At 39.5% G+C, this 25,757-nt stretch overlaps 1 protein-coding gene across 11 annotated transcripts in view; it reads left to right on the top strand.

Annotated features, from left to right (window-relative positions):
* LOC104351430 (transducin-like enhancer protein 1) overlaps positions 1 to 25,505 on the top strand; it is a 71,340-nt gene extending 45,835 nt beyond the window's left edge. For 3 of the 11 annotated variants that reach the window (XM_086479304.1, XM_086479303.1, XM_086479298.1), the window contains exons 9-20: positions 2,491 to 2,607; positions 5,757 to 5,810; positions 7,285 to 7,437; positions 8,245 to 8,389; positions 9,103 to 9,293; positions 10,712 to 10,788; positions 20,605 to 20,854; positions 22,628 to 22,875; positions 23,994 to 24,141; positions 24,516 to 24,666; positions 25,098 to 25,174; positions 25,336 to 25,505. In XM_086479304.1, coding sequence (XP_086335430.1) covers positions 2,491 to 2,607; positions 5,757 to 5,810; positions 7,285 to 7,437; positions 8,245 to 8,389; positions 9,103 to 9,293; positions 10,712 to 10,788; positions 20,605 to 20,854; positions 22,628 to 22,875; positions 23,994 to 24,141; positions 24,516 to 24,666; positions 25,098 to 25,174; positions 25,336 to 25,443 — 1,719 coding nt within the window. In that variant the 3' untranslated portion in view covers positions 25,444 to 25,505. Of the gene's footprint in view, positions 1 to 2,490; positions 2,608 to 5,756; positions 5,811 to 7,284; positions 7,438 to 8,244; positions 8,390 to 9,102; positions 9,324 to 10,711; positions 10,789 to 20,604; positions 20,855 to 22,627; positions 22,876 to 23,993; positions 24,142 to 24,515; positions 24,667 to 25,097; positions 25,175 to 25,335 lie in introns of all 11 variants that reach the window. The other 8 variants (XM_086479301.1, XM_086479299.1, XM_086479296.1 and 5 more) reach the window with 5 other exon arrangements.
* Positions 25,506 to 25,757: the final 252 nt, after the last annotated feature.

Below are 25,757 nucleotides of genomic sequence, written 5' to 3'. Positions count from 1 at the left end.
CCTAAGGGAAACAAAATGCTACCTTTTTAATTATTGAGCTTACTGGTAGATTTTGCCAGAGTAACAGCACGATCTTACTTGCAGCTGCCAGTATAGCTATTGTGAAATAAGCTGCTCTACAACAGCTTCTAGCAAGGATGCTCTGGTTCCAGAGAACAGTGCTTTAAAAGAATGTGGTGAGTTAGAGAAAGGCAGTGTAAATGTGAACATAGGGGAGAAGTTTTGCAGAATAGGCTTGTGAGGTCTGTAGATTATTGTTATAGTAACATGTTTATGTGATAAGCTATCAGTCTTTTGAGGAAAAATCAAATCTAGTAGTCTTTGTTTGACATTTAGGACACAGTGGGAGCTAAGTATACCTGGGAGTTCCTAGGTATGTTCACAGTATGGAAGTTCTGCGGGACTGTGCAGAAGATTGTCAGCATTGTCTAGGCAGACTTTACATTAAACCAGAAAAAAATATCAGCTCTTGTAGTTACATGTATGTGACACCAAAATTTGCAAGCTGTTCCGTATGCTTCTGTGTAGTGACTTCAAATAGCAGGATTGCTAATTTTTTCCCGGCTGCTTCCCCTTTGCCACCTTTCTGTTGTTCATGCTTACTTTTGGCAATTTAAAATGAAACGAGTTTGTTCACTTTACCACATTTGCTTTCATTGTTTTATTCTACGCTCTTCAGTAGCAAAATTGATTTTTTTTTTTAACTTATTTTTAAGGGAAGTATCTCTTAACTAAAAGATTTTCCTTCTTCAAGACAGACATTTGCAGGACTCAAATCTTTGGTCGAGTTTGAATTGACAGCTTGGCTTCTTAAGATGTTTCTAGTGCTACAGACATGATGGATTCAATATTAAAATGTTGAAGACTGGTTTTGAAGTTTTTTCAAGTTAGTGAATCCCTGAATTTGTGTGCATCTGGGAGAAGATGAGGGGTTAAATTCAGACTATTTGTCAAGGCAATTAGTTCCGTGATCCAACAAGCCCACCTTGTATCTGCAGAGCATTGCGGTAAAGACGTTATTTTGAGTTTCTTTATACTGAATTTCGTTAGACCCTCCTGTATGCTTTATGTAAGCCCCTTGGCATTTGTTTAGCTAGAATAGTCATGAATAAAAGAGCTTAGAGTTGCTTTAAAGTACAGCCTCTGGAGTAGGAAAAAGAGGATTCAGATTGCCTTATGTACTCTGTTTTGTTTTCCTTTTCCTTGGGACTAAACATTAGTGTCTTAGCAAAACTACCGTGGTGTGCTCAGGTTTAAAGGGGAAGCCATTCAGGGCACAGTTCACTGGCTATTAGTGTATGTTTATGATATATTAGAGAGTAGATATTTCTGGCTTTTGGGTAGATTTAAGTATTTCCTTTGAGACCTTACACTTATAGTATACACGTTGGTATTAGGGTTTTCTCTTGAGATACGTGTATGCGTGTAAACACATGTTTACTTATATATTTGTGTAAGCATATATTTATGTAAGCACATACTTGGCTTTTAGGAACTAGACTCACCAGGTCTTTGTGAAAGAAGATTTTTTTTTTCTCAGCTCATTCAGTATTGTTCACAGCATTAACACATCACTGAACAAATTGCCCTCTTGCATATGCTAATCCTGCATTTAAAAGAACTCATTGTAACACGTTTTAATGCTTTAGCTGGAAGGGAGATGGAGATGGGAATCGAAGGCATGTCAAATTGTCATGTGACTGAAAAATGTCTAAAATGCCTTTCTCTTTGGGTCAACAGTTTGTACTTAGCATAACTTAGCATGAGTGACAGCAGTCCATGTAGTTTGAAAATTAATCTTTGCTTTTGTGTTTTGTGTGTTGGCCTCAGTTTTTCAGATCAAGTCTGATTAAAGAACACTTTAGCCTTAATTTCACACTAGTAATGCATGTTATGCTGGAAGTAAAAATATTTGATCTTTGTTTGCAATACATTTGTTGAAGGCATCCAATTGGAGTTTACCGCAGCTAACAAGTGATTACTGCATAAGCTTATTTGGTAAATATTTGTTATTTTAAGAATTAAAGGCAAGTTGCCATATAGCTATCCATGCCTTCAGGTGTAGACATATCAAAGCCTCATCTGTTTATGACGGTGTAGAAGCAATCAGATTATATATAGTAAGTGTCTTTTATTATATAGGATCTGTTTATTAAAAAAAATAAATTAAAAAGTCATTGTTACCTGCTTGTGAATAAACAGCAAGCCTACTTCTAAATAATAAGTTCAGTTGAATTAATTAGTTAGATAGATGATGACTGACAGGTGAACTAAACCTTTGGTAAGTTGAACAATGAAAACTCAAGCTTCTTAGAATGCATGAATCTGTACATGTTTGCCTGGAGGACTTTGAGTTGAATTAAATGGAATGAACCACTATGAAAGTATTGCGTTTCTAAAGCATCTATCGTATCCAATTTGAGTTTTTAAGCACATATGAAGGAATTTTGAAAGGAATTTTTTGTTGACCTTGGTTTTTTGTTTTTACAGAGTAATTCTCTGTTGGTCCCAGACAGTCTGCGAAGCACAGATAAACGCAGGAATGGCCCTGAATATACCAATGACATCAAAAAAAGAAAGGTGGATGATAAGGATTCCAGCCATTATGTAAGCAAATCTGTGTCAAAGAAATGATTAATGTATTTGCACATACTGTGCTCCTGTGAGAAGTAAAAGAGGTGTGAAGAACAAGGCAATGTGTTTCCTATGGCTGATTTAGTGCATGAATGTATGTGCCAGAGATCATTATTCATGTTGTGGAAGAGCAGTGACTCAGTAGTTTGGGCTATTGTCAAGTAATACTCCTCAACAGGGAATAATGAGACAGGAGTAGCTGTTTGGGATTCACAAGTGTTTTGGGACGTCTCTCAGAGTTCGACCAAGAGATCTTTTCTGGACTGCTCTAAAACCTGCAGGTTTGTTTGAAATGGAGGATTTTGTTGCTTTTGGGGGGGTGTTTAGTACATTTTTCTGGTACTAGCTATTACCATGTTGAGTAATAATTATTGTTGCAAATTGCATATGTTTTGAGTCTGTATCAACTTACTAAGTTTTGCTTTTGCTTGATATGGCAGTTTCTGCAGAAAGCAAATTGAAATATAAAAAGTTCACAGTTTGTGTTCTGCATTTTTCACTAGCTTGCTTGTTGCTTGGTTTTGAAGAGACACTTCAGTACAACAATGTGGCATGCATGAACCTCAAAAGGTTCACATAGGCTTTCACCTTCCAAGTCTAGATGCTCAGCCAGACCACAGAATGATACTTGAGTAGGCTTTAGAGACTACGACTGGTGTGAGAGTGCTGAAAAGCAGAACTTAAAAGTAACAGAAGATATTATTCTTTGACATAGCAATAATGTGGCAAGTTGTCTGGTTTATGTGAATCTGGTCATTAATTACTTCCTGGTTACTGAAACCAAAGAGAAAATCAAGTGCCCCTTTATTTCCTTAGTATTTGGTAGGGTAATTTCTCTGCACTTGGACCCATAATGTCTCTGAGCAGCTATTGGATATCCCTGGAGCTACTGACAATAGATGGAGTTACTTTCTCTGTTCTGCACATTGTGGTGGTGTAGTATTGTTATGGTTTTGCAAGATGTATTTCCACCACTTTCTAATAATCCTGTCTTGATTACAGAAGGGTTTGGCAAACTTCCCCATGATACTTCCTGAACTTCGAGGGTTTGATACTCTATGTGCATTTTTCATTTTAAATATTTGAATATAAACCATTCTTATGCTGTAGTTGATATTTAAAAAAAAAAAAAAAAAAAAGAAAAAGCTAAAATTGCTTGTTTTTCTGTGTTTCTACTGGACATAAATGGAAAGGCTATTATTGCACTGTAAAAGCAGTTTGTTTTAATCCACATTTTAGATGTCTGGTGTGGTTCTTTGCTTGAAATAGATTTTACAGAAAAAGGCAGCATCTAAGTAAAGGATTGAGCAAACTAAGGAAACTTGAAAGTTCCAAATTTATTCAAATCTGGAAGATCATTCTTTTTAAAGGTTCCCCAATTCTGCAAACATGGAGCTGCTGATTTCAAGCTCATTTTAGATGAGGCCCTTGTAGGGACAAGGAAGTACTGCTGTTGTTCGAAAGAAGATAAATGAGTTGTAAGAAATTCTCGCTTTTGGAAATAAGGTGCAAAATGCAAGGGTGTTTTTCGTTTTGACTTATGACTGATTTTCACATTAGGGCCTGTATAGTTTCAACCTGTGGGTTTGTTAGGAAGGAGAATCTTCCAATGTTAATAGTACCTATAGGAGATGTCTTTGATAGTCCCAGTGAATTTCTGTTTCTCAGGATGACAGCCAGTGGAGTGCACTTAATCATTGCTTGGCAGCTATTTTTGCCCTCCTCAGGGGCGGTATTTCTGGTGAACAAGTGTCCCACCTACTGTGCTCCCACATGCTCAAATGTGTTCTAGCCTATTCTTGCCTTCTGGGTGCTTCATGCTTTTCAAAAGGTGGCAGATAACCGGAGCTGAAGCTTTCCTGTTCATTCTCTTTTTCGCCCTTTGGCTGGATAGCTTCCTGAGTGGCAAATAGAGCCACCATTCTGTCTTCAGTGGCGCTCTTGGATCCCTAATATGCTTGTGGTATTTCTTGGAGCAATATTCAGCTGCTAAAGCAGAAGGGAAGGATTGAAACTATCTGTTGGGGTTTTTTGGGGGTTGGGTTTCTTTGTTTGTTTTTTAAAAACACTTATGGCCTGAAATGAGAGAAAGGAATGGGAGTTTTACTTTGTCTGCCAGTGTTAAGTGTGATAGGCCAGACACTTTGAAAGCAAGAGATGGAGACAGTTTGAGCAATCTTGTAGGTCTGATTTGTTTGCTTAGAAACTTTTTAACTTGAAGTGTTATTGGAAATGTCAAACTTGCCTGTGCAAAAATTTTAAGTTTTGTCATTCACTTGATTTTTTTTTTGGTTGGTTGTTTGGTTTTGGTTTTGAGTCAAGGCTCACCTTCTGGTTGAACCACCGTGGTGCACTGTGGAAATCACTAGACCACTGTGTATCATAGAATGTGTCTGCTGGAGCATTCCAGCCCATTTTGGACACAGGGACCAGGAGGCACTTGAGTAACAGCTATTGTGAGGCACTAGGACAGCTCAGGTGAACACAGATTTATGTGAAACAGTCAAAATGCAGCTTATCAAGCCACAATAAAACATTTCCATTTAGGAATGTCAAAGTGTTTTGGTTTTGTTAGGCAGAAATGTTGAAATGCCTTGGTATTTCTAAAGCTTTTTCTTCCCCAGAACTTTCCATTTCAAAACTTTCCTTTCTGGACAAGGAGAAAAATTGTCTTAATTTGATTTGAGTAATTTGATTGAACAAACAAATGCCAAAAAGCTTCAGTTTTCTGAGATCTGTTGTGTTTTTTAGGTATACACAAGCAGTAATTTCTGTAACATTAACGTCTGAGATTAGCATATGAACAGAATGAGTTTCTCTCTTAGGAGTAGTGATAACATGTTTATGATGGTAATAAGGAAGGATTTTGGACCATCTTGCACTGATGGTGAGACCACAACGTTTCAACTAGTTCTACCTTGTTTGGGTTTTATTACTGAAGCAGAAATAAGGTGTTGTGTTCCTGTTTTCATTGTTTTCCCTATTGCTAATGAGTTAATGAAAGGCTGTTTGCTTTTTTTGTTTAGGAAAACCAAAAAATGTCTGAGTTGATGCGTAGTTTTTCTACCTGGGCTTTTAATGTGCTGATTGAAATGAACACTATATTTATTTATTTTCAATAGGACAGTGATGGGGACAAGAGTGACGATAACTTGGTTGTAGATGTATCCAATGAGGTAACTTTTTTCATTTTTGTAGTCTTGACATTTGCCCAAAGGTTAAAGGAAAAGTGCATTTAGATGTTAGAAGAAAAAGAATCCTCTGTGTGGATATGTTAAAATATTCACTACTTCTCTTTTTGTTAGTACTGCAGTTACTGTGTCTTCCTCTGAGCTTTATCTGGTTGCCCTCTGGGCTTTTCCTTCTGCTGCTTTGACCAGGTCTGTTCCCTCCACAGTTATGTTCTGATACTTCATAGCTGCTCTGTAGTGGAGAGATGCAGGTGGAGGGCTGAGGTTTTCACGCTGCTGTCTTCAAATGAAAAAGGAAGACGTTACCTAACCTTGAATTTAATACTAGTAGTATTATTGAAAACATGAAATTACTATTATTTTAATGTCCTACATTAAAGACAGCATTTTCTAGAAATGTTTGGTTTTTTAGAATGAAGGCAGAGTGAAGTCAGTCAGTTCACAAAATTTTCTGGAGGTTGTAGCCATTTTTTTTTTTTTTCCTCCTGGGCAAAGATTTTGCAGTGGCATCAAGGTGAGGGGATGGGCCAAAGAGATTTGGGAAGCCTGAATATGGTAGCAAGGTGGTTCTGCTCTGTGAAAAGCACAGGGAGAGAAGCTGACAGAGAAGTGTCTTCAGCAACTCCAAGTGCCCAAATGATGTCAGCCAAGTAGGAAAATGGGTATCCAACTAGAGATTTTAGTAATCCTTTCAGAAGCCCTACTCACAATGAAACTGCTCAATAATCAATCAGTAGACTTAGTGCCCTCTTGAGAGGACTGCTTCCTTCCTGCTGATGTTCTCATGAGCCAAAGGAGCACGGAGAACCTGCAGAATTCTGATGGCATTGTAGCTTATTGGGCTGGCTGTTTCAGGTTAAAGTAAACAGAGTGCCTCTGGAAGAGAGAAAGATAATCACCGGAGAGGTGATGTAATTTTTTCCTGTAGATTTGAGTAGCAGGGTGATTGCAGATGGTATTTAGAAAGAAGTGACATATACTATAGCATATAAAGCATGTGTCTTTATCTCTTGTTTTGAAGATAGACATGAGCAAGGTTTGTATGGCCTAAAAGAGATTATAGAAATGTTTGTTGTCACTAGCAGTGCATGGAAAACGTACACGGAAAAAAACAGTGTAAACTTACTGCACTTACTTTTGGTAGTCTTGCTCTTGTGGCATGTCGTGTGCACTTGCCTTAGTTTGTGCTTAGATATACTTCAATTGCAAGCTCTGTGCTTGGAAACAGTTTATGATTACATGTAGTGTAAGATAAAACCAGATTGCTTACTACATGAATTTATATCTCTAAACTGATGAAGGGATTTCAGCTTTTTTTTTCTATAGAGATAACAAAAAGTTTGAACTTAAAACTTGCTTAAATTCTTCTTTCTTTTCTTTTTTCCCCATAGACTCCTTATTGGTTGTATACCAACCCATGACACTATTCTCTGCTGTTCTTTCCTTCCTATTGTTTTAGGATCCTTCTTCCCCAAGGGCAAGTCCCACTCATTCACCACGTGAAAATGGTATAGATAAAACCCGCCTGCTGAAGAAAGACGCCTCTAGCAGTCCAGCATCTACAGCCTCTTCAGGAAGTTCCACTTCCCTCAAATCCAAAGAAATGAGTCTGGTGGGTAGCAGTCTGTTATCTAGTTAAATGTTCTTTCTTGTAAAGTCTAACTCTCCGTTCTCCTGCAACTACTTGTGGCAGAAAATACATGGCTTTAAACGTTTGAAGCTGAGATAAACTGCTGTTTTGCCAGACTTTTATAGTCTTATTCATCTTTCCTCCTCAACAATATATTCTGCTTAATTTTGCTTTCTTGTATTTCCTAGATTTTTGTCAAATTAATTGCAAATTTATTGTAAAGTACAAGAATCGCTTAACCATTGTTTGGTTTTGCTTGAGCAATAGTTTATGGTTTAACATAGTCTGTATATGGTCACTAAGAAGTTCTTCAGGCTTTTGTTAAACTCTTCTAAATAAGCTGTTGCTCTTCGAAAATGTTTCCTGCAGTATCACTAACAATTTGATCAGATTCTCTGTAGCTTTTGGGTACTATCAACTGTGGTAGGTTTTCAGGGCTTTTTTTTTTATTTGCTATGTCCAATAATAATTGAGACAGTAATGATTTCAAACTAAAATAATTTGGTCATGCATACTGTATTGTCCTGAAAAAAAATTAGCTCAGGCGTGTTTTTTAATTCATGCCAATGTTTTATTTTCATGCTATGTTTCTTATTTTAATTTTGGCAACAATCAGAAAGGTCAGCATTTCTCTCTCGCATGTTAATTTTGTAAGCATTGCGTGGATTTATGAAAATTGGCTGAGGGAGTAAGTAGTAGGTGCCCAGCATCCCAGCTGCTGTTGTGATAAATTGTATAATATGGCCTGGATTAAAAATAATACTCATTTAATTTGTTTAATGATACTAGCATGAAAAAGCCAGCACGCCTGTTCTTAAATCCAGCACACCAACTCCTCGAAGTGATGTGCCAACCCCAGGCACTAGTGCAACTCCAGGACTTCGTCCAGGTCTTGGCAAGCCTCCAACGATGGACCCTTTGGTTAACCAAGCTGGTAATGCATTGCCTCACATGTTTTTATGGTTCCAAAATTAATCTCTTTTTTTACGTATGTAGTTCTGTGCAGATGAATGTTAGCTAAATATATTGCTTTGTTCTTGATATTGAGAGGGCTTGATGAAAAGCAGATGTTTGGATTATCAAGAGTTTGAATATCTATCTCTTATCCTTCTTTGTTTACTTTTGTCTTTATCTGTTTTGCAAATAATCCAGAGACTGAATGCAATATAAAAAGACTTCTCAGAAGTTCCTGGTACTCTCTCTGAATGTGATCTCTTCTCCAGCTCTTTGACTGAGTCTGCTAATACTTGCTGCATTGTACATCTTGACAAATGGGGGGGGGGAAGTTTAGTTTTGCTGTTCAGGCTGGTACAGCAGAGTTGCTTCAGACATGATCTGTTTAAACCACATCTGTTGGCTTTACTGATTAATTTGGCAAAGGACAGATTAATGTAAACAAGGAAATATCACAGAAATGGAAATAGGTAATGGCAGAAGAGACTGTTAGAAGTAACCAGCAAGTTCAAATCCTATGTACACTGAGTGAAAAGAGGTGGTGGTATTGATAAATTATGGCAATATTTCTTGGCTGTGTGTGTATGTGGGAGGGGAAGGTTAGGTATTGTAGGAGGGGAAAAAAGGGCCTGTTTTCTTCCCTGTACGCAGGAATATATAAATCAAACTACTTAATTTCATTACATTCTGTAGCTGCAGGTTTGCGGACACCATTGGCAGTACCAGGACCGTACCCTGCTCCATTTGGAATGGTACCTCATGCTGGCATGAATGGAGAGTTAACCAGTCCAGGGGCAGCCTATGCCAGTCTGCACAATATGTCACCCCAGATGAGTGCTGCTGCTGCAGCAGCTGCTGTGGTTGCCTATGGAAGATCTCCTATGGTAGGCCATACGTTGCATGCAATCTCAGCTGTGTGAGTTGTGGTTCACTGAGAAAAGCTATGTGCTTCATTTAGCACTGTCAAATTCCCAAGTTATAACAGCGCCAGAGGCTTGACAGCTTCACTGTGTGTTTCACTTTGCTGCGTGGCTGGAGAAACAAATTTGCACCTTGAAAGCAAAGAATCTCGGTATATTTATGTATGTTTCCTTTTTTCCTTGCCTTCATCAGTGCTTTGGCTGATTAATAAATGCCAAAAAATTACTTTATGCTTTAAATGGCAAGTAGTTTTAGTACCTACAAAGCATTTAATTGATGCTGTGGACATCTACTATTCTCTTGCTGTACCAGATTTGTGTTCCATACAGACATACCAAGTTAATCTTGGCGCGTGTAGAAGTCTTTTTATCTATGTCTCTGTCCTTGTATTTTGGTGGGGTTTTTTTTTGTGAAATCAACGCGAGAAGTTGGTACGTACGTATCTTGGAGATCTCTGATAAAGTGTGGCAAGAATAGTTGCTTTTGTGGGTGTAGTAAGTAAATGGAGCATCACAGTTCTAGCTACTGTTAAGCAGAATAACCTAGAGGCCTGACTCTACAAACATGAGGTAATGGCAGCTTTATGCATAGACAAGCTTGCCTACTTTTAAATTTGCAAGATTGGACTTAAGACTGTCATTGTGTCATTATTGTAGATAAGGCCGCTTTCTTCAAACTGGTAAACAGGGCTTTTATGTGAAAATGTGGAAATTCTAAATAGTACTTCCACTCCTTAAAGCAATAAGAATTTTGTCTCAGGTATAGCATTCAGAAGAAAAAGTCCGTTTGGTCCAGAATTTCTGTTTGGATTATTTGGTGTACATATTTATTTAAGATATAAAGGTTTAGTGGAATTGCAGTATATAAAGAGAGCATAGTATATTTAAGCTGTAGACAAATTTGTCTGCACCCTGCAGTGTAGCCTCGTGAGGGAGAGATCTGCTGATGTGCCCACACAGTGCAGTGTGGAGCCATGCAGAGATTCTAGCTGGGGCCTGAAGCTGCTTTCAGGCACTGCGCTCTGCCTGCATGGCTGTTGCAGAGTTAGAGTGCTTGTGTGGCTACATGGCGACACACCACAGACTCTGATTCCAGGGCTAGCTCCGTGCTAACAGAGAGGTATTTATGTTACACTCAGTGATGTGAATGCATGCTATAGTTTAATGGTTTTATGTTCGCATATGAGAACTTCTAGCAGAAGCATGCCCAGGGGATAACGTCTTGTTTTTCCCCCCTTATGAAGGGACACATGCTTATCTAATACTGTGAGTAAAAGCCATGTTTTGGTTAAATGCATAATATCTTGGGGGTAAAGAAGAGGGGCAGGGGCTTACTGAGTGAGAAATTGCAAGTGTGAGATTAATTAATTTTTCATTGTCAGGTTGGGTTTGATCCTCCTCCTCACATGAGAGTACCTGGAATCCCTCCAAATCTAGCAGGGATTCCTGGTGGAAAACCGTAAGTAACTTCGAATGTTTTGGTAACATCTGCAATGTCTAGAGAGAATAAAGTTATCTTGTGTCAGCGTACAAGAATTCTAAAGGGGGTAGTGTCTGGTTGTTCCCAAGAGATTGTTTTAGACCTCTCCTGGTAAGAGATGCAGCATGTGAATTCTCTAACAGTAGTTGTCATATCCCAAAACAGGTGTGCATATACCTATTTCCAAGGGAAAGCTGTTGAAGGTATACATTAAAATTTTTTTATTTCTTTGTTTCTGGGGGAAGTTGAGGGGACTACAAACTGGTGGATAAGTGGTAAAATACATGAGATAAAAACATTGAAATGAAGCTTTGTACTATACTGAGCATAAATGTGTAGTGCGAACTCAGACTCGTTGACTGGCACCTGTTTTATCATGCATGAGAGTTGCAACTGTTGATCACAGTGAGTGTCTGAAGCAGTTACTTTAGGAACTGATGCACACCTTGCATAATGGAGCAAGCTCTTTAAAACATTTGTGTATGTGTGCAGCTGGAGAGCAAAAGGATGATGAAGCAGTCATGGAGCAGGTGAATAACTTTCACTAAAGGTTCTTTTTATTTAAAAGTTTTAATTGTTAATGAAAAGGTAGTTAAATAAAATACTTCTGTGATGCTGTGCCTTATTGATGTTACAGTAAAATAAATTCACCAAAACAGCATACATCAAATTTTTCAGTAATTTGGCTTTGGTAGACTGTTGAGACTGAGCTTATCCATGTGCAGTAGTGTCATAAGCATGTACACTTGAAAAAAGTGATTATTTTTTAACTATTTCTGGACAACTAGTGTGTGCAGGTACAGGCAGAGCATAGACTGCAAATTTGACTAATCTGTTTTCTTGGAGAGGGTGGGGCAGAGAGAGTTGTAACAGGTTTTTTTTGACATGCTGTTAGGACCTGTTCTTTGTTCCTTCATGCTTGGCATTCAGTCCTGTCTTCCCTTTTAAACAAAGATGCAGTTAGAGTAGTTTTTCTCTATCTAGGTATTTACATAATTTTGGAACTCACTTAGCACTTTGCTCTTCCAATGCTGGGTGTTCTTGTTTCATACTGCCTTCTTTACCAGTCTACCATGGTTTCATTTTTCATTTTGTAGTTTCAGGAAAAATTCAGAAACTATTACTTTTAGGATACTGCCTATATTATGAGACGCACTGTGATGAAAGTTATAGACACTCATATTTCTGTTTGCTTTCATTTTGAACTCCTGATAATAGCTAGTGACACGTTGTAATGTCAGTTGTGCAAACATCCTTAAAAGCATACCAGATTATAGGCAAAAAAGTGTATTTTCTTCTACTCTTTTTCCGTAACAGTAGGAAAGCAGCAGACTTAGATCAGGAAAGCCATCCTGAATGTGTTTTTGTTGTTATCCACCATGCTTCTGAGAACAGACTTAGCTATCTGTTGGCAGCGTGAGAAACCTGTTAAATCTTGGATTTACTTAAAGAAAAGTTGGTGGTATGTTGACAAGGTTACTGAAATGAGGGCTCAGGGAGTTGGTGTTATGTATCAGATGGGGATATATTTAAATTTAGTATAGTAAGGAAGAGGCATTGTTCTCAAAACATTATTTTATTAAGAGTCAGACTCATTCTTGCTGACTTTAGTAGAATTTGGCGTACTTATATAAAATATTTTTGGAGATCGCATAATCCAGTGGCTGTAAGTTTTTACTTTTAAACAAGTATATTCCAAAGCTTTCAATGACTTATTCCATTAGTAATGCCCGGCAGTATTTTATATTATAAGCGATGGAAAAAATCTATTTTTGTTCAGTCAGAAATTTTCTGTGGATGAGTTCTAGTCGTTGCACCATTCAAGGCACAAAAGTAGTGCATGTATGCTGCTATGCTTGTATCCTGGTATTACATAGCTTAATTACAGTCTGTGTGGGGTTTTAAAAATTTTTATTTAGTGTTTTCAGCACTTTATTCACACTGCTTCACAGATCACCTACTTTGGTACATCCTCCCTACTCTCCACTTGATGTGATGTGTTCTGTAATTTTTTTTTTTTGTGGTCATGTTACTTGGACTGAGTCAGTCATTTCCTCTAATGTGACTTCTTTGCTTATCTTTAGTGTCAGGCAAACCTAAAATTCCATAAACTGATCTGTTATCTTTCCATTGACAGCTTTAGAACAATGTCTTGTTTTAGTCTTGGCTACAGCTAGCTGAAAATTCACTTTTTTCATTTTAGTAGGAAAGGGATATTTCATGTGGTAAATGTTAACTCTCAACTTGTACTTAGAAGCTGACTTTCTTTGTGTTTTTTGGGAAGGAATAGTATACTGTTCTGGAATTGCTCAAGGCAAAAATTTAACAGATTTCAATTCTCCTGATCTTCACACTTGTTCACTGAATATACACTGAGGAATATTTCAAAGGAAGACTAATTTTATCATATTCTAGAATAACAGGTTGGTGTTTTCCCACCTTGTGTCTCTGGATAGAATTATTTGATGGCATATATGAATTTAAATATTTTGTTATTTCTGTACAAATACCTTTATCCTTATTTCTTGGCATTTTTTCCTATATAATGAAATGCTGTACTCAGATATTGGCTGTTTGTCATAACTAGAACTGAAAATAAGTTGCAGTACAAAGAAGAGCTGAATGTAAAATACAGTCATCAGTAGAAGGAACTGTCTGCTTTTGTGTTTTGCAGTTGGGGTAATTTTGTCCTAGTTTAGTTGCTTTGCCACGTTCTTGAGCAGTAAATTAGGTATCCTGAACTCTCCTCAGCATGTCAGATGATACTTATTATATACTTATTTGATATTTATTTGGAAATTGAGGGGCCATCATTACCAGATACAAGCTGAGAAACAGGATTGTATTAGTATCACTTACTGTGTTGTAATGTGTAGGAACTCTGCAGGTGCTCGGTGCTCCTTTGACACAGGTGAGAAGTCATCTTTGGAGGCAACAGATCAGAAGAATATTTCTGTTATTCAGAAAGAATGTAATGATAAGGGACAGTATTCTGTTTCTCAGAACTCTTACCTAGATGAAAGGCATGCAAGTTTGTCTTGTAAGTGTTCTTTTCATAAAACACAATTAATTACTAGTGTATATTTACATATTAATTGAGGTGTGCTTAGCTTGTTTTATGTTAAATTCTAATTGCATTGTGTAAGAACTTCTTCTTTGTTCATCGTGGTTGTTAGCCTAATATGAGGAAGGGCTGTCTTAATGCTAACAACCATTGAACCAAAGGTGGGTAATCGTAGAACCCAGTTGTTCATAGAGGCAGAATGCAAATGCTGTGAGTCAGAAATTTGTGATCGTGGTGGACATGAGCAGCAGTTTCTGGCATACACTATCAATTCTAAAAGATCATCGTAAAAGATAAAAATGCACATTACATTTTTTGCAGTGTTCTGGAATTCAGATGTCAATAGCAATTCATTGGGAAGAAAGATGGGTGGGCAAGGGATACCTGTCAAGAAATACCTTGAGGTTTAGAGAACTTGAAAATTTACCAAATATTGACTCTTCTAAGATTGGGCAACCAAAATACTTGTCAGTTTTGAGAATTCAGGCCTGTGAATATGCCTAGTGCATTAAAAATGGAGTAATTTCTTAATTGCATATAAGTACACCTACAGCATTGTAAGTGTAGCACTGAAAGTACAGGCCTCCCTGAAGTAGCAGATAGTCCTCTATCATGCTGACCTGATGGAGAGGTAACAAAGGACAACAGCAATTGAGCCGCAAATAGTCGTTTGCACTGCTGTCTCCAGTACTGTGTTCTTCTGGAGACAGAAGCTTTCCTTGTCTAGGGTGTGTCATCTTGCAAATGATGCAAGTTTTTGCAAGGTAAAAGGTATGTGTGATGAAAAGTTATATCATAACACCTAGTAAATATAAGTTACTAGACTTAGTAAATACAAGTTACTAGACCACATATGTATGCTGTCAGCAGTGATGTTAGTGTAACATGCCACACATCTTCAAATAACCAGGAACATTTACTTTTTTGTGTGCTTGTCTTGACAGGGGCAAGTGGATTTGGCAATGTGTAGCCATTTCTTTACACAGTGTATTGCTGATAACTTGCACCGTAGAAAAAGCTGTCTTGGCTTGTAAGAAACAATTGCTGGTTGGTTGTTAGGCTTTCAAACTCAGTTATTGGTTTACAAGGCACCCAGCCTGATGGCAACAGATGGAGTTCAGCTTTCTAGAAAGGGGAAGAAGATTCTCACACATCAGTTGGCCGGGCTCATAGTGAAAGCTTTAAACTAGGTTCGAGGGGGGAGAGGGACAAAACAAGTCCCACCAGTGATGGACCTAAGGGTGGCATGCTGATGTTGGGGGTGAAATCGATAGCCCAGCTCAAGTGCATCTACACCGATGCACACAGCATGGGCAACAAACAGGAGGAGCTGGAAGCCATTGTGCAGCAGGATAGCTATGACTTGGTCATCACAGAAATATGGTGAGATGACTCTCATGACTGGAGTGCTGCAATGGATGGCTATCAGCTCTTCAGAAGGTATAGGCAAGGACAGGTGGTGAGGTGGCTTTGTATGTTATGGAGTGTTTTGATTGTGTAGAGGTTAATGATTGTGATGACAAGGCTGAGTGCTTATGGGTAAGGAGGAGGGGGAAGGCCAGCGAGGTAGATATGCTGCTGGGAGTCTGTTATGGTCTGCCCAACCAGGAGGAAGAGGCAGATGAAGCATTCTACAAGTGACTGGCAGAAGTCTGTCAATTGTTAGCCCTTGTCCTCATGGGGGACTTCAACTTATCAGATGTCAGCTGGAAATAATACAACACAGCAGAGAGGAAACAATCTAGGAGGTTCCTGGACTGAGTGGAAGAGAACTTCCTGACGCAGTTGGTAAGAGAGCCTAACAGGGGTGGTACCTCATTTGACCTACTGTTTATGAACAGAGGAGGACTGGTGGGAAATACAGTGGTTGGAGGCTGACTTGGCCTTAGCGACCATGAAATGATAGAATTCTCTATTGGTCAAGTTGGGAGGGGAGTTAGCAAAACCACCACCATGGACTTCTGGAGGGTTGTCTTTGGCCTGTTCAGGACACTGGTCAAGAGAGTCCATTGGGAGGCAGTCCTGAAGTGCAAGGGGGTCCAAGAAGGCTGGACATTCTTCAAGGAGGAAGTCTTAAGGGCACAGGAGCAGGCTGTCCCTCTGTGCCAGGAGATGAACCAGTGGGGAAGACAACTGGCCTGGCTGAACAGGGAGCTTTTGCTGGGACTCGGGGGGGAAAAAAGGAAGGTTTCCAACTCTTGGAAGAAGGGGCAGGTAACTCAAGTAGAATATAGGGAGCTTGTTAGGTCATGCAGAGGGAAAATTAGAGAGGCAAAAGCCTGACTAGAACTCAATCTGGCCACTGTTGTGAAAGGCAACAAAAATGCCTCTGCAAATACATTAACAACAAAAAGAGAACAAAGGAGAATCACCATCATCCTTTGGATGCAGAGATGAACATTGTTACCAAGGATAAGGAAAAGGCTGAGGTACTTAATGCCTTTTTTGCCTTAGTCTTTAATAGTCAGACAAGTTATCCTAGAGGTAATCAGCCCCCTGACCTGGAAGACAGGATCTGAGAGCAGAATAATCCCCCTGTAATTCAGGAGGAAACAGTTAAAGACCTGCTTTGCCAGATGAACATCCACAAGTCTATGGGACGAGATGGGATCCACCCAAGAGTACTGAGGGAGCTGGCAGAGGAGCTGGCCAAACCACTCTCCATCATTTATCAAAAATCCTGGTCCACAGGGGAGGTCCCAGATGACTGGAGACCTGCCAATGTGATGCCCATCTACAAGAAGGGCCGCAAGGAGGATCTGGGGAACTACAGGCCTGTCAGCCTGACCTTGGTGCTGGGTAAGGTTGAGGGTCCTCACATGGCATGTGCAGGACAACCAGGGACTCAGGCCCAGCCAGCATGGGTTCATGAAGGACAGGTCCTGCTTAACCAACCTGATCTCCTTCTATGACCAGATGACCCCCCTAGTCAATGAGGGGAAGGCTGCGGATGTCATCTACCGGGACTTTAGTAAAGCCTCTGACACGATCTCCCACAGCATTCTCCTAGGAAAACTGGCAGCTCATAGCCTAGACAGATGCACTCTAAGCTGGGTTAAAATCTGTCTTGACAGCTGAGCGCAGAGAGTGGTGGTGAATGGAGTTAAATCCAGCTGGTGACCGGTCACAAGCAGTGTCCCCCAGGGCTCAGTATTGGGGCCAGTTGTGTTTAACATCTTTATGGATGATTTGGATGAGGAGATTGAGTGCTCTTCAGTAAGTTTGCAGATGACACTAAATTGGGTGGGAGTGTCGATCTGCCTAAGGGTAGGAAATATCTGCAAAGGGACCTGGACAGGCTGGATTGATGGGCTGAGGTCGATTGTATGGGGTTCAACAAGGCCAAGTGCCAGGTCCTGCACTTGGGTCACAACAACCCCACGCAGCGCTACAGGCTTGGGGGTGAGTGGCTGGAAAGCTGCCCAGTGGAAAAGGCCCTGGGGGTGCTGGTAGACAGCCGGCTGAACATGAGCCAGCAGTGTGCCCAGGTGGCCAAGAAGGCCAACAGCATCCTGGCCTGTATCAGAAATGGTGTGGCCAGCAGGAGTAAGGGAGGTGATCGTGCCCCTGTACTGGGCACTGGTGAGGATGCACCCCGAATGCTGTGTGTGGTTTTGGGCCCCTCACTACAAGAAAGACGCTGAGGTGCTGGAGCATGTCCAGAAAAGGGCAACAAAGCTGGTGAAGGATCTGGAGAACAGGTCTTGTGAGGAGCGGCTGAGGGAACTGGGTTTGTTTAGTCTGGAGAAGAGGAGTCTGAGGGGAGACCTTATTGGTCTGTACAACTACTTGAAAGGAGGTTGTAGTGAGGTGGGGGTTGGTCTCTTCTCCCAAGTAGCAAGTGATAGCACAAGAGGAAATGGCCTCAAGTTGCACCAGTGAAGGTTTAGATTAGACATTAGGAAAAATTTCTTTAGTGAAAGAGTAGTCAAACATTGGAACAAACTGCCCAGGGAAGTAGTAGAGTTACTGTCCCTGGAAGTATTTCAAAAAAAGTGTAGATGTAGCACTTCAAGACATGATTTAGTGGGCATGGTCGTATTAGGTCAGTGGTTGGACTTGATGATCTCAGAGGTCTCGTCCAACCTAATGGTTCTATGATTCTCTCCTGAGTCTTGACCAACCAGTCTTGGGAGCAACTTCCTGCTCATGATGATAAAAGAGAGACTACTTTTGAGATCTATATAACCACACTTTAAACACAGGCATATAAGTCAAATTCTACGTGATTAAAAGCACACTGGGTAAGTCACTGGCATTTCGGAGCAGAAGAGTCATCATAAATCTACAGTATGCATGAAGCACTTGAAAAATGTTCATATTGTCTTCCTCCCACCCCATCTCAGCAAGAACTCAGAGTCTGTGTGTATGCACAGAAGCATTTCAAAACACCTATTATTTAGGTATTTTGAATTGAACAGAACATTTATGCTGTTACATTCCATTTAAAAAAAATCATGTGCAAATGGATTATTAATCTTAAACACCCTGGAAACAATTCCTTAATACTTGCTTAATTGTTTTTCTTCTGTCCACAGTAAAGGTAAGGGCAGGCTGAGACTTCAAAGTTGTGCAGTTCTCTGTACTCTTACTGCTAACAAATATTCTGCAACTGACTTTGATCTGGAGCCCAGGATGGGGCCCAGCTTTTCAGCCTCTTAAGTATTATGACTCTTTAGTTGGATTCTGTACCTGAACAGTTCAGCCTTGAGCAGCCTTGTTGCCGCTCCTCTTATGCTTCCTCTCCCATCCTATGTTTTGGCTGTTAGTGAATAACTACTTGGGGACAGCCACTACTCTTCTTCACAGATATGATACAGATTCCTAGTTAAGCCTTTATCATTACCGTAATTCTTCATACAAAAAGAGAGAAAGAAATGGGAAGAAATACATTTGAAGTACGGCAAATCTTGTATACATGTAAGGGAGTGAACTTTACACTTCCTTTCTTATCGCGCATTTCCCATGCCTGACGTTTCCATGACAAAAAAAATTTCTTATCTTTTGGACTGACTCATCCTCCATTTCTGTATGTTCTCTGAGCAGGCTTTCAACTCGCATATCCAACCATGAAACTCGAATCGGGTACAGGAATTGCATGTATATGCACTATTAATTTCTTCTTTGTTTCATAGCAGTTACTGTTAACCAGTTTTTGCCCTTTCTTTCTGAGAAAACTGATATTGCATGGAGTGGCTGTTTCCACTGTTACCTTCTGTATGAAAGAACTATAGAGTTCTTTCACCTCTCCACTTCTCACTCTTTTTTTAAAGGAGTATTTTCTGCTCTGCTCCTGGGCATATTCAGTTGCTTTGTCATGTCTGTTATGCATCCAAGCATCTTGCTTGTTCTTTCCTTTCAAACTGTGCAGTACATGGAAATAAGCACTAAAATACTTTGAAAATATTGTCTTGGAGCTCAGAACAGAAGATTAAATTGAATTATCAATTTTTGAGCCCTTGGAAGAGGGATGCAATACTAATACTTGAGCTACAGTAACTGAAGATTTCTGAGGAAGAAGGTACATTTGGAAAAGAAAGGGTAATTCTTTTCCAAAGAAAAAGAAATATGTTGGGAAAAAAAGATACCACTAGGGAGATGGTAGCTCATTAGTTAAAAAAAAACAAACCAAAACAAAAAAACCAAAACTCATATCTCACCATTTTTTATCCACTGTGGCCTCTTGAAAAATGCTATTAATGTATCAACAGCATCAAAAACATGAGCTGTAGATGTACTTAAAACAAAAGAAGCAAAAAATGAGCTCACTAGTATAACAAAAAGCTGCCTTTTGCAGTAGTAATTTCATTACTGCTTAAAACAAACAAACAAAGGAACCCCCCCTGCACCTGAAACCCTTATTAACTGCTATTTGTGCCCTGTTCCTTGAGTAGAGCTGACTTTAAACATTACAGTGAACATGAAGAAATAGTTTTGTGTACTTTCCCAAGGAAGGAGTTTTCTTACTCAGTGCTGGCATTCACTTAGTCAACCCTCAGTTTCCATATACTTGAAGTCATGCACTGAATACAAATAAAAGGCATTACAGAAGTGCCAAAACTACCTGGGAAACCTAGCCTTTCAGCTTTTCCAAAATGCTTACTCAGGAAAACATAATTATGAGAAGATGCTATCAGCTTTCTGGTGAAAAGTGTGTGCAACTATTCTACATGTTTCTATTTTCTGTTAAAGTATGAGTTACCAGCTGGAAAGAGAGGCGTGTGAGCACAGCTGGTGCTGATGTTAAAGACGAGGTGCAGAAACAGAGGAAAAGTTGAACTTTGGTTAGTGCTACTGCAAGGCAACAGGTGCAAACCTCATGGAAGAGTAGTGCCTGGTGAGAGATTGCTGCTGTAGGACTTGTGCTGAGACTTGGAAGGCTAGAAAGACTGCAGGCTAGAAACCAGGGGCTGAAAGATCCTTTCATTATCCAGGTGGCTGAGGGATAGTAGCTATGACCTTGGTCCATAGAGTTAAGGCTAAAATTTAACATGCTTCCCCACTGCATGAATACTTTAGTTGAGGCAAGCTGGAAATATCTATTGTGAATCCTTATTTCCCTCTGAGGTTTCGTGTGTGTATTACTTGGCACTGTAGCTCTGATTTTAATGAGAAAAAGATAAGCAAAGAAATAAAATTTAAATATACTGTGTTTTTCTTGTGTTATCGCACTGTAACTGGCTGATTTTTTTTTTTTTCTGGTCTTCTCTTTTCTTTCCCTTCCCCAATAGAGCCTACTCCTTTCATGTTACTGCAGATGGTCAGATGCAGCCGGTTCCTTTCCCTCCTGATGCCCTCATTGGTCCAGGAATCCCTCGCCATGCCCGTCAGATCAACACTCTGAACCACGGGGAAGTTGTGTGTGCAGTTACCATCAGCAACCCCACAAGACACGTGTACACAGGTGGGAAGGGGTGCGTCAAAGTCTGGGACATCAGCCAGCCTGGCAACAAGAGCCCTGTCTCTCAGCTGGACTGTCTGGTAGGTGAACAGGAACTTGTGCACAAGTGTAGCTTCTCCTTGGAGACTCAATAAGGAAATAGCTGTCTTTGTCTGGATTTTGTTCATATTACAAGGAAATAGCAGGCAGTTCTGTTTCCTGCTTTTTGTACTTAGCTGTCTTTTTTTTTTTTTAAACACATAACAGGTGGAGTTAGAGAGAGGAATGCTGATTTGTTTAGGGATAAATATCACTAAGGGTCAAATAACAGATTAGATAAGACTTATTAGTAGAGAGTGTACCCGTTTTGTTGTGTGTTTTTTTTTTTTTTCCCTTCTAGTCTCACTGATTTTTGTGCATGAGTTTAAAAGGGATATAGCCTGGTTTATGTAGGGCTGCACAGAATTTTCCTAGGTGTTTCACTCATAGCAGGAGTGACAACCTCTTTTTTTGTAAGAAGGTAGCAACCATGTAATGAAATAATGTGACAAGGTGCCAAGATCACTTGAAGTCTCACTGTGGTTTTGTGGATCATCCACAAGTTACACATTTTGGTCAGTTGTTTTCTCATCTGCAGGATACAAAAGGACTGAATGCGGTAGTATAAGTAGCTGAAAAGCTAACTCAAAAGTTAATGGCCCAATAAAAGATGACTCTCTTATTAGAAGCAACATAGATGTTTGTGAAATATTAACTGAGAAGACAATGTCATAAGGCACAGTAATACATATTTTGAATGAAAGTAATTCTAGCTTCAATGCTGATTCAATTAAATGTAGTGGGTTTTTGGTTTGGTTTGTGTTTTTAGCCCTTACCCTTTATTTACTGCTACCCTTATGTTAGTTATCTAGTAGTACAAATATGATTGAATATGTGTTCTGTCCTGTGGCAGGTGACTGTCTGGAAGCACAGTCCTAGCTGCTTGCATTTTAGTTCTGGAGCAGTAATGACTAAGCCAACATTTCCACTGCACTATTAATGCTCCTTTGCTGTGAATTACCAAAAAAAAGTAGTAGTAGGAATGCTGCTGACAACTACTTGCAGTGGTTTTTGTATGTTTTGAGTTACTACTCTTAACCATCCCTCAATTTCCTAAAGAACTGCTACCATGTTAGTTTGGCAGCTGTTAACAGAGAAATGAACATCCAATACACTTAAGGAGTCAAGCGTCAAGCATGTAATAAGTGAAAACTGAAATGTTTTCCACCTCTAAATCCTTGTAGTACTTCTTAATCAGCAATAATATCACAAATATGAAACTAATAATGTAAATACAGTAAGAATCATGTTGAACAACAAAGGACCAACATAAATCCAGGACCAGTATGGGAATACTTAATATTTTAACTTTAAAACGGTGAATGCAAAATAGTATTTGAAAGAAAACTCCAAAACCCTGAAAGGCATGAGACTTGAGCTGCATTTTCCTATAGGGTTGTCTAAATGCCAAATGAAAGGTCATTTGCTTTAACATTTCTATTGTTGGTGACCTTAGCTGATGGAGTGCACTTGCAGAAATGCAAGCTTACTTGGGTCTGTTTTTGTGTAATGAGATGGAAGACTTGCCATTTGTCAGGTTTAAAACAGTAGACTGTGGCAACTGGAGTCTGCAGTTCAATTTCTGAAGCTGCATTCTCAGTTTAGTGATGAGAGGTAGGTGTTTGAAACCTTTAGGATCTGCTGGTTCCTCTTCAGTACTTTGGTAAAGGTTTACTTTGGTTTACTGTTTAGAACTTGGGTGCAATCAGAATCATATTAGTGGTCATTATTGGCAGGCATGTATTAACATAACTGAGGTGATTTGTGTTGCACAGAACAGAGATAACTACATCCGCTCTTGTAAATTGCTGCCTGATGGATGCACCCTAATAGTTGGCGGGGAAGCCAGCACTTTATCCATATGGGACCTGGCAGCACCAACTCCTCGTATAAAAGCAGAGCTGACATCCTCAGCCCCTGCCTGCTATGCTCTGGCTATCAGCCCTGATTCCAAGGTGTGCTTTTCCTGCTGCAGTGATGGGAACATTGCAGTGTGGGATCTACACAATCAGACATTGGTCAGGTAAGTCGTTTACAGAAAACTGTAATAGAAGTTACTCTTTGGACAGCTACATAAATATTTGTCTCCCTGAATAGTGGTTCATGACAGCAACGTAAATAGTACTTACGTGCAGATAGTCATGTTAATGTGCATGCAAGTTTTACTTTCTATTGAACTTTTAGGTCAACAAAGATTTTAGTGATACAAAATCTTCAGTTTGTCCTATGCATGCTTAGTCTCTGTGAAGGTGTACTCTCCATCTCTGACTGTCTTGCCTTTTGAATGTTTGCTATAGATGTTCCCGCCGCTTGCTGGCTGATCTTGCCAATTGATAACACGTGGAATTTTGAGACTAGTGCTACAAACCAAACTCTGCTGCATGACCTTTCTGTGACAGATCTTAGTGATTCATACCCTTCGTTTCCAAGCTAGTTGTCTTTTCCCCCCTGCCCTCCGCCTTTCGCTTTGAGACGTAGGAATTTCCTAAAGCTAATTGCTGATGAAAACTGCAGGGGCCTCAGAAGGCTTTTGCCAAAGAATTAAGGAAAGCTTGAGATGTTCTAGTTGTTGAAATCTGATAATTACTAATGAGAAGATTTTAAAACAAACTGCACCATTTAGATTTTTGTGATCTCCCTACACAGAGAATGCAACTTTGCTGACTCAACAATGCTTGTGTTAAACTATTGGGATCTCTGTCTGCACCCTTCCTATTAATATCTCTGCTTATTATTTATCATCTTGACTTGCAGCCAAATAGAAATACAGAAGCTGTTTTCTGAAACTGGAGGAGTTTTGTTCTCTCAGCACTTGTTTTTATCTGAGTTGTTGTTAGTGCTTTTAACTATAGTTACTGTACTTCAATGTTCTCACAAGTTTTGATTTTGCTTTTCAAAACCTGATAGGAAATATTTGACTTTGCTCTGCTAGCCATGAAGCAACTAATTTCTCTAGCACCTGGCAAACGTTTTTGTAGTACTGTTGTATTTCATGCTCAGTAAGAGGGAGGGGCTGATTTTTGCCCGTCAGCAGACACAGAAGAAATGACACGCATGTACAGAGTCCAAAACTAACACCACAACACTGTTTACCTTGAACTGTGGCAGGAAATCATTATTCAATCTGTTTTGTTTTATCAGGCAATTCCAGGGCCACACAGATGGAGCCAGCTGTATTGACATTTCTAATGATGGTACCAAGCTCTGGACAGGAGGTTTGGATAACACTGTCAGATCCTGGGACTTGAGAGAGGGAAGACAGCTACAACAGCACGACTTCACATCACAGGTAACTGGATTTTCCTACAGCTTTGGGTGCGGAGGGAGGTGCAGTAGGAGGGAAACATTTAGGATGAAAGCTGAGATTAAGCCCAGTTCAACTGGCAGATTGTTCACTCTCTTCCTTTTGGCTGCTTACAACAAAATATTTTGGAGCTTTACATTTAGCTTCCAGAAAAAAATGATAGCCTGACACTATTCTCTTTTCCTGTTTTTCTAATTCAATAGGTAAGAACAAGGGTTATTTAGTCACTCGTAGTTTTGAACAGAAGTCTTGCTGTTGAACTATGTGAATTTTATTTGGCCCTTTCTCTCTCTCATTCTCCAAGTTAGTTTAACCATGGTAGAAAAAAATAAAAAGTGTAAATGTGGTTTAATTTTCAGATATTTTCCCTTGGTTATTGTCCTACTGGAGAATGGCTAGCTGTGGGAATGGAGAGCAGCAACGTAGAAGTGCTACATGTAAATAAACCAGACAAATATCAACTGCACCTTCATGAAAGTTGTGTATTGTCACTCAAGTTTGCTTACTGTGGTAAGTTGCCCTGAACACAGAACTGGAGGCCAGGGCTCTAATTCATGCTTTGCTGATTAGGTATTACACAGTCATAGCTCATTTGATAATCAAAACTTATTTGGTATCTCAGTTTCTTAAGTTACAAATAAATATCTCTGCTTTATGAATTCAAATGTACTTATCTACAAACAACCATCTATCTAAAGGCTGCTGCGAGGGTTGATTTGTGTGTAAAAAGCTGTTTCTACTTAACAAGAGTCTAGGGATTTCCTAGTATGTAACACACTGCAAAAGCATGAGTGTCCGCATTGATTGTAACCAGAAGTACTATGTTGATTAGTGGTGAGAGCTTTTATTGTGGTAATTAGTTAACAGATTTCATACATGTGAGCTGAAAACCCAGAATCTGTCAGATGTCTGTTTCATAGTCCTTCTGTTTTATATTCTAGGTAAATGGTTTGTGAGTACTGGGAAAGATAACCTTCTTAATGCGTGGAGAACTCCTTATGGAGCCAGTATCTTCCAGGTGAGGATGACGATGCTTTTAAAGAAAATAATAGAACCCCTAGAGTCCCAAGAGTGGACTCAGATATCTTCACCTGTGTGATCTACCCAAAATGGGATGCTGAGATGAGGGTAACAAGACTTTTTTTTTAATGATGTAATATATTTCTATTTTTCTTCTAGTCCAAAGAATCTTCGTCAGTGCTTAGCTGTGACATCTCTGTGGATGATAAATACATAGTCACTGGCTCTGGAGACAAAAAGGCTACAGTCTATGAAGTTATCTACTGAAAAATATGATGGGGATAGAAATTTTAGAAGTTGAACTGGGCCAAAATTGTTCTTAATTGTAGAAGTAGAAAGGTTTTGCCTTTTAAAAAGAAACAAGAGTATTGAGGTTCCAGACCTTGCCGTGAAACTACTCCGATTTTTCAAAATAGAAGGCAACATCCAGCAACTAAATATTGGCTACGTGGAGCAAACAGAACACAGAGGCAAGATGGACAGATGTAGCCTAGGTTTTTGACATAGTTTTTAAAAGCCGAGTCTACTGAAGAATGTTGGAGCCTTTTATTTTTTCTTTCTTTGTGACCTCATGCAAATTG

The sequence above is a fragment of the Leptosomus discolor genome, chromosome Z (genome assembly GCF_034619465.1).
Source record: "Leptosomus discolor isolate bLepDis1 chromosome Z, bLepDis1.hap2, whole genome shotgun sequence".
Taxonomy (NCBI): Eukaryota; Metazoa; Chordata; class Aves; order Leptosomiformes; family Leptosomidae; genus Leptosomus; species Leptosomus discolor.
The sequence above is the reverse complement of the archived record's forward strand: the minus strand, read 5'-3'. Positions and strand labels throughout refer to the sequence as shown.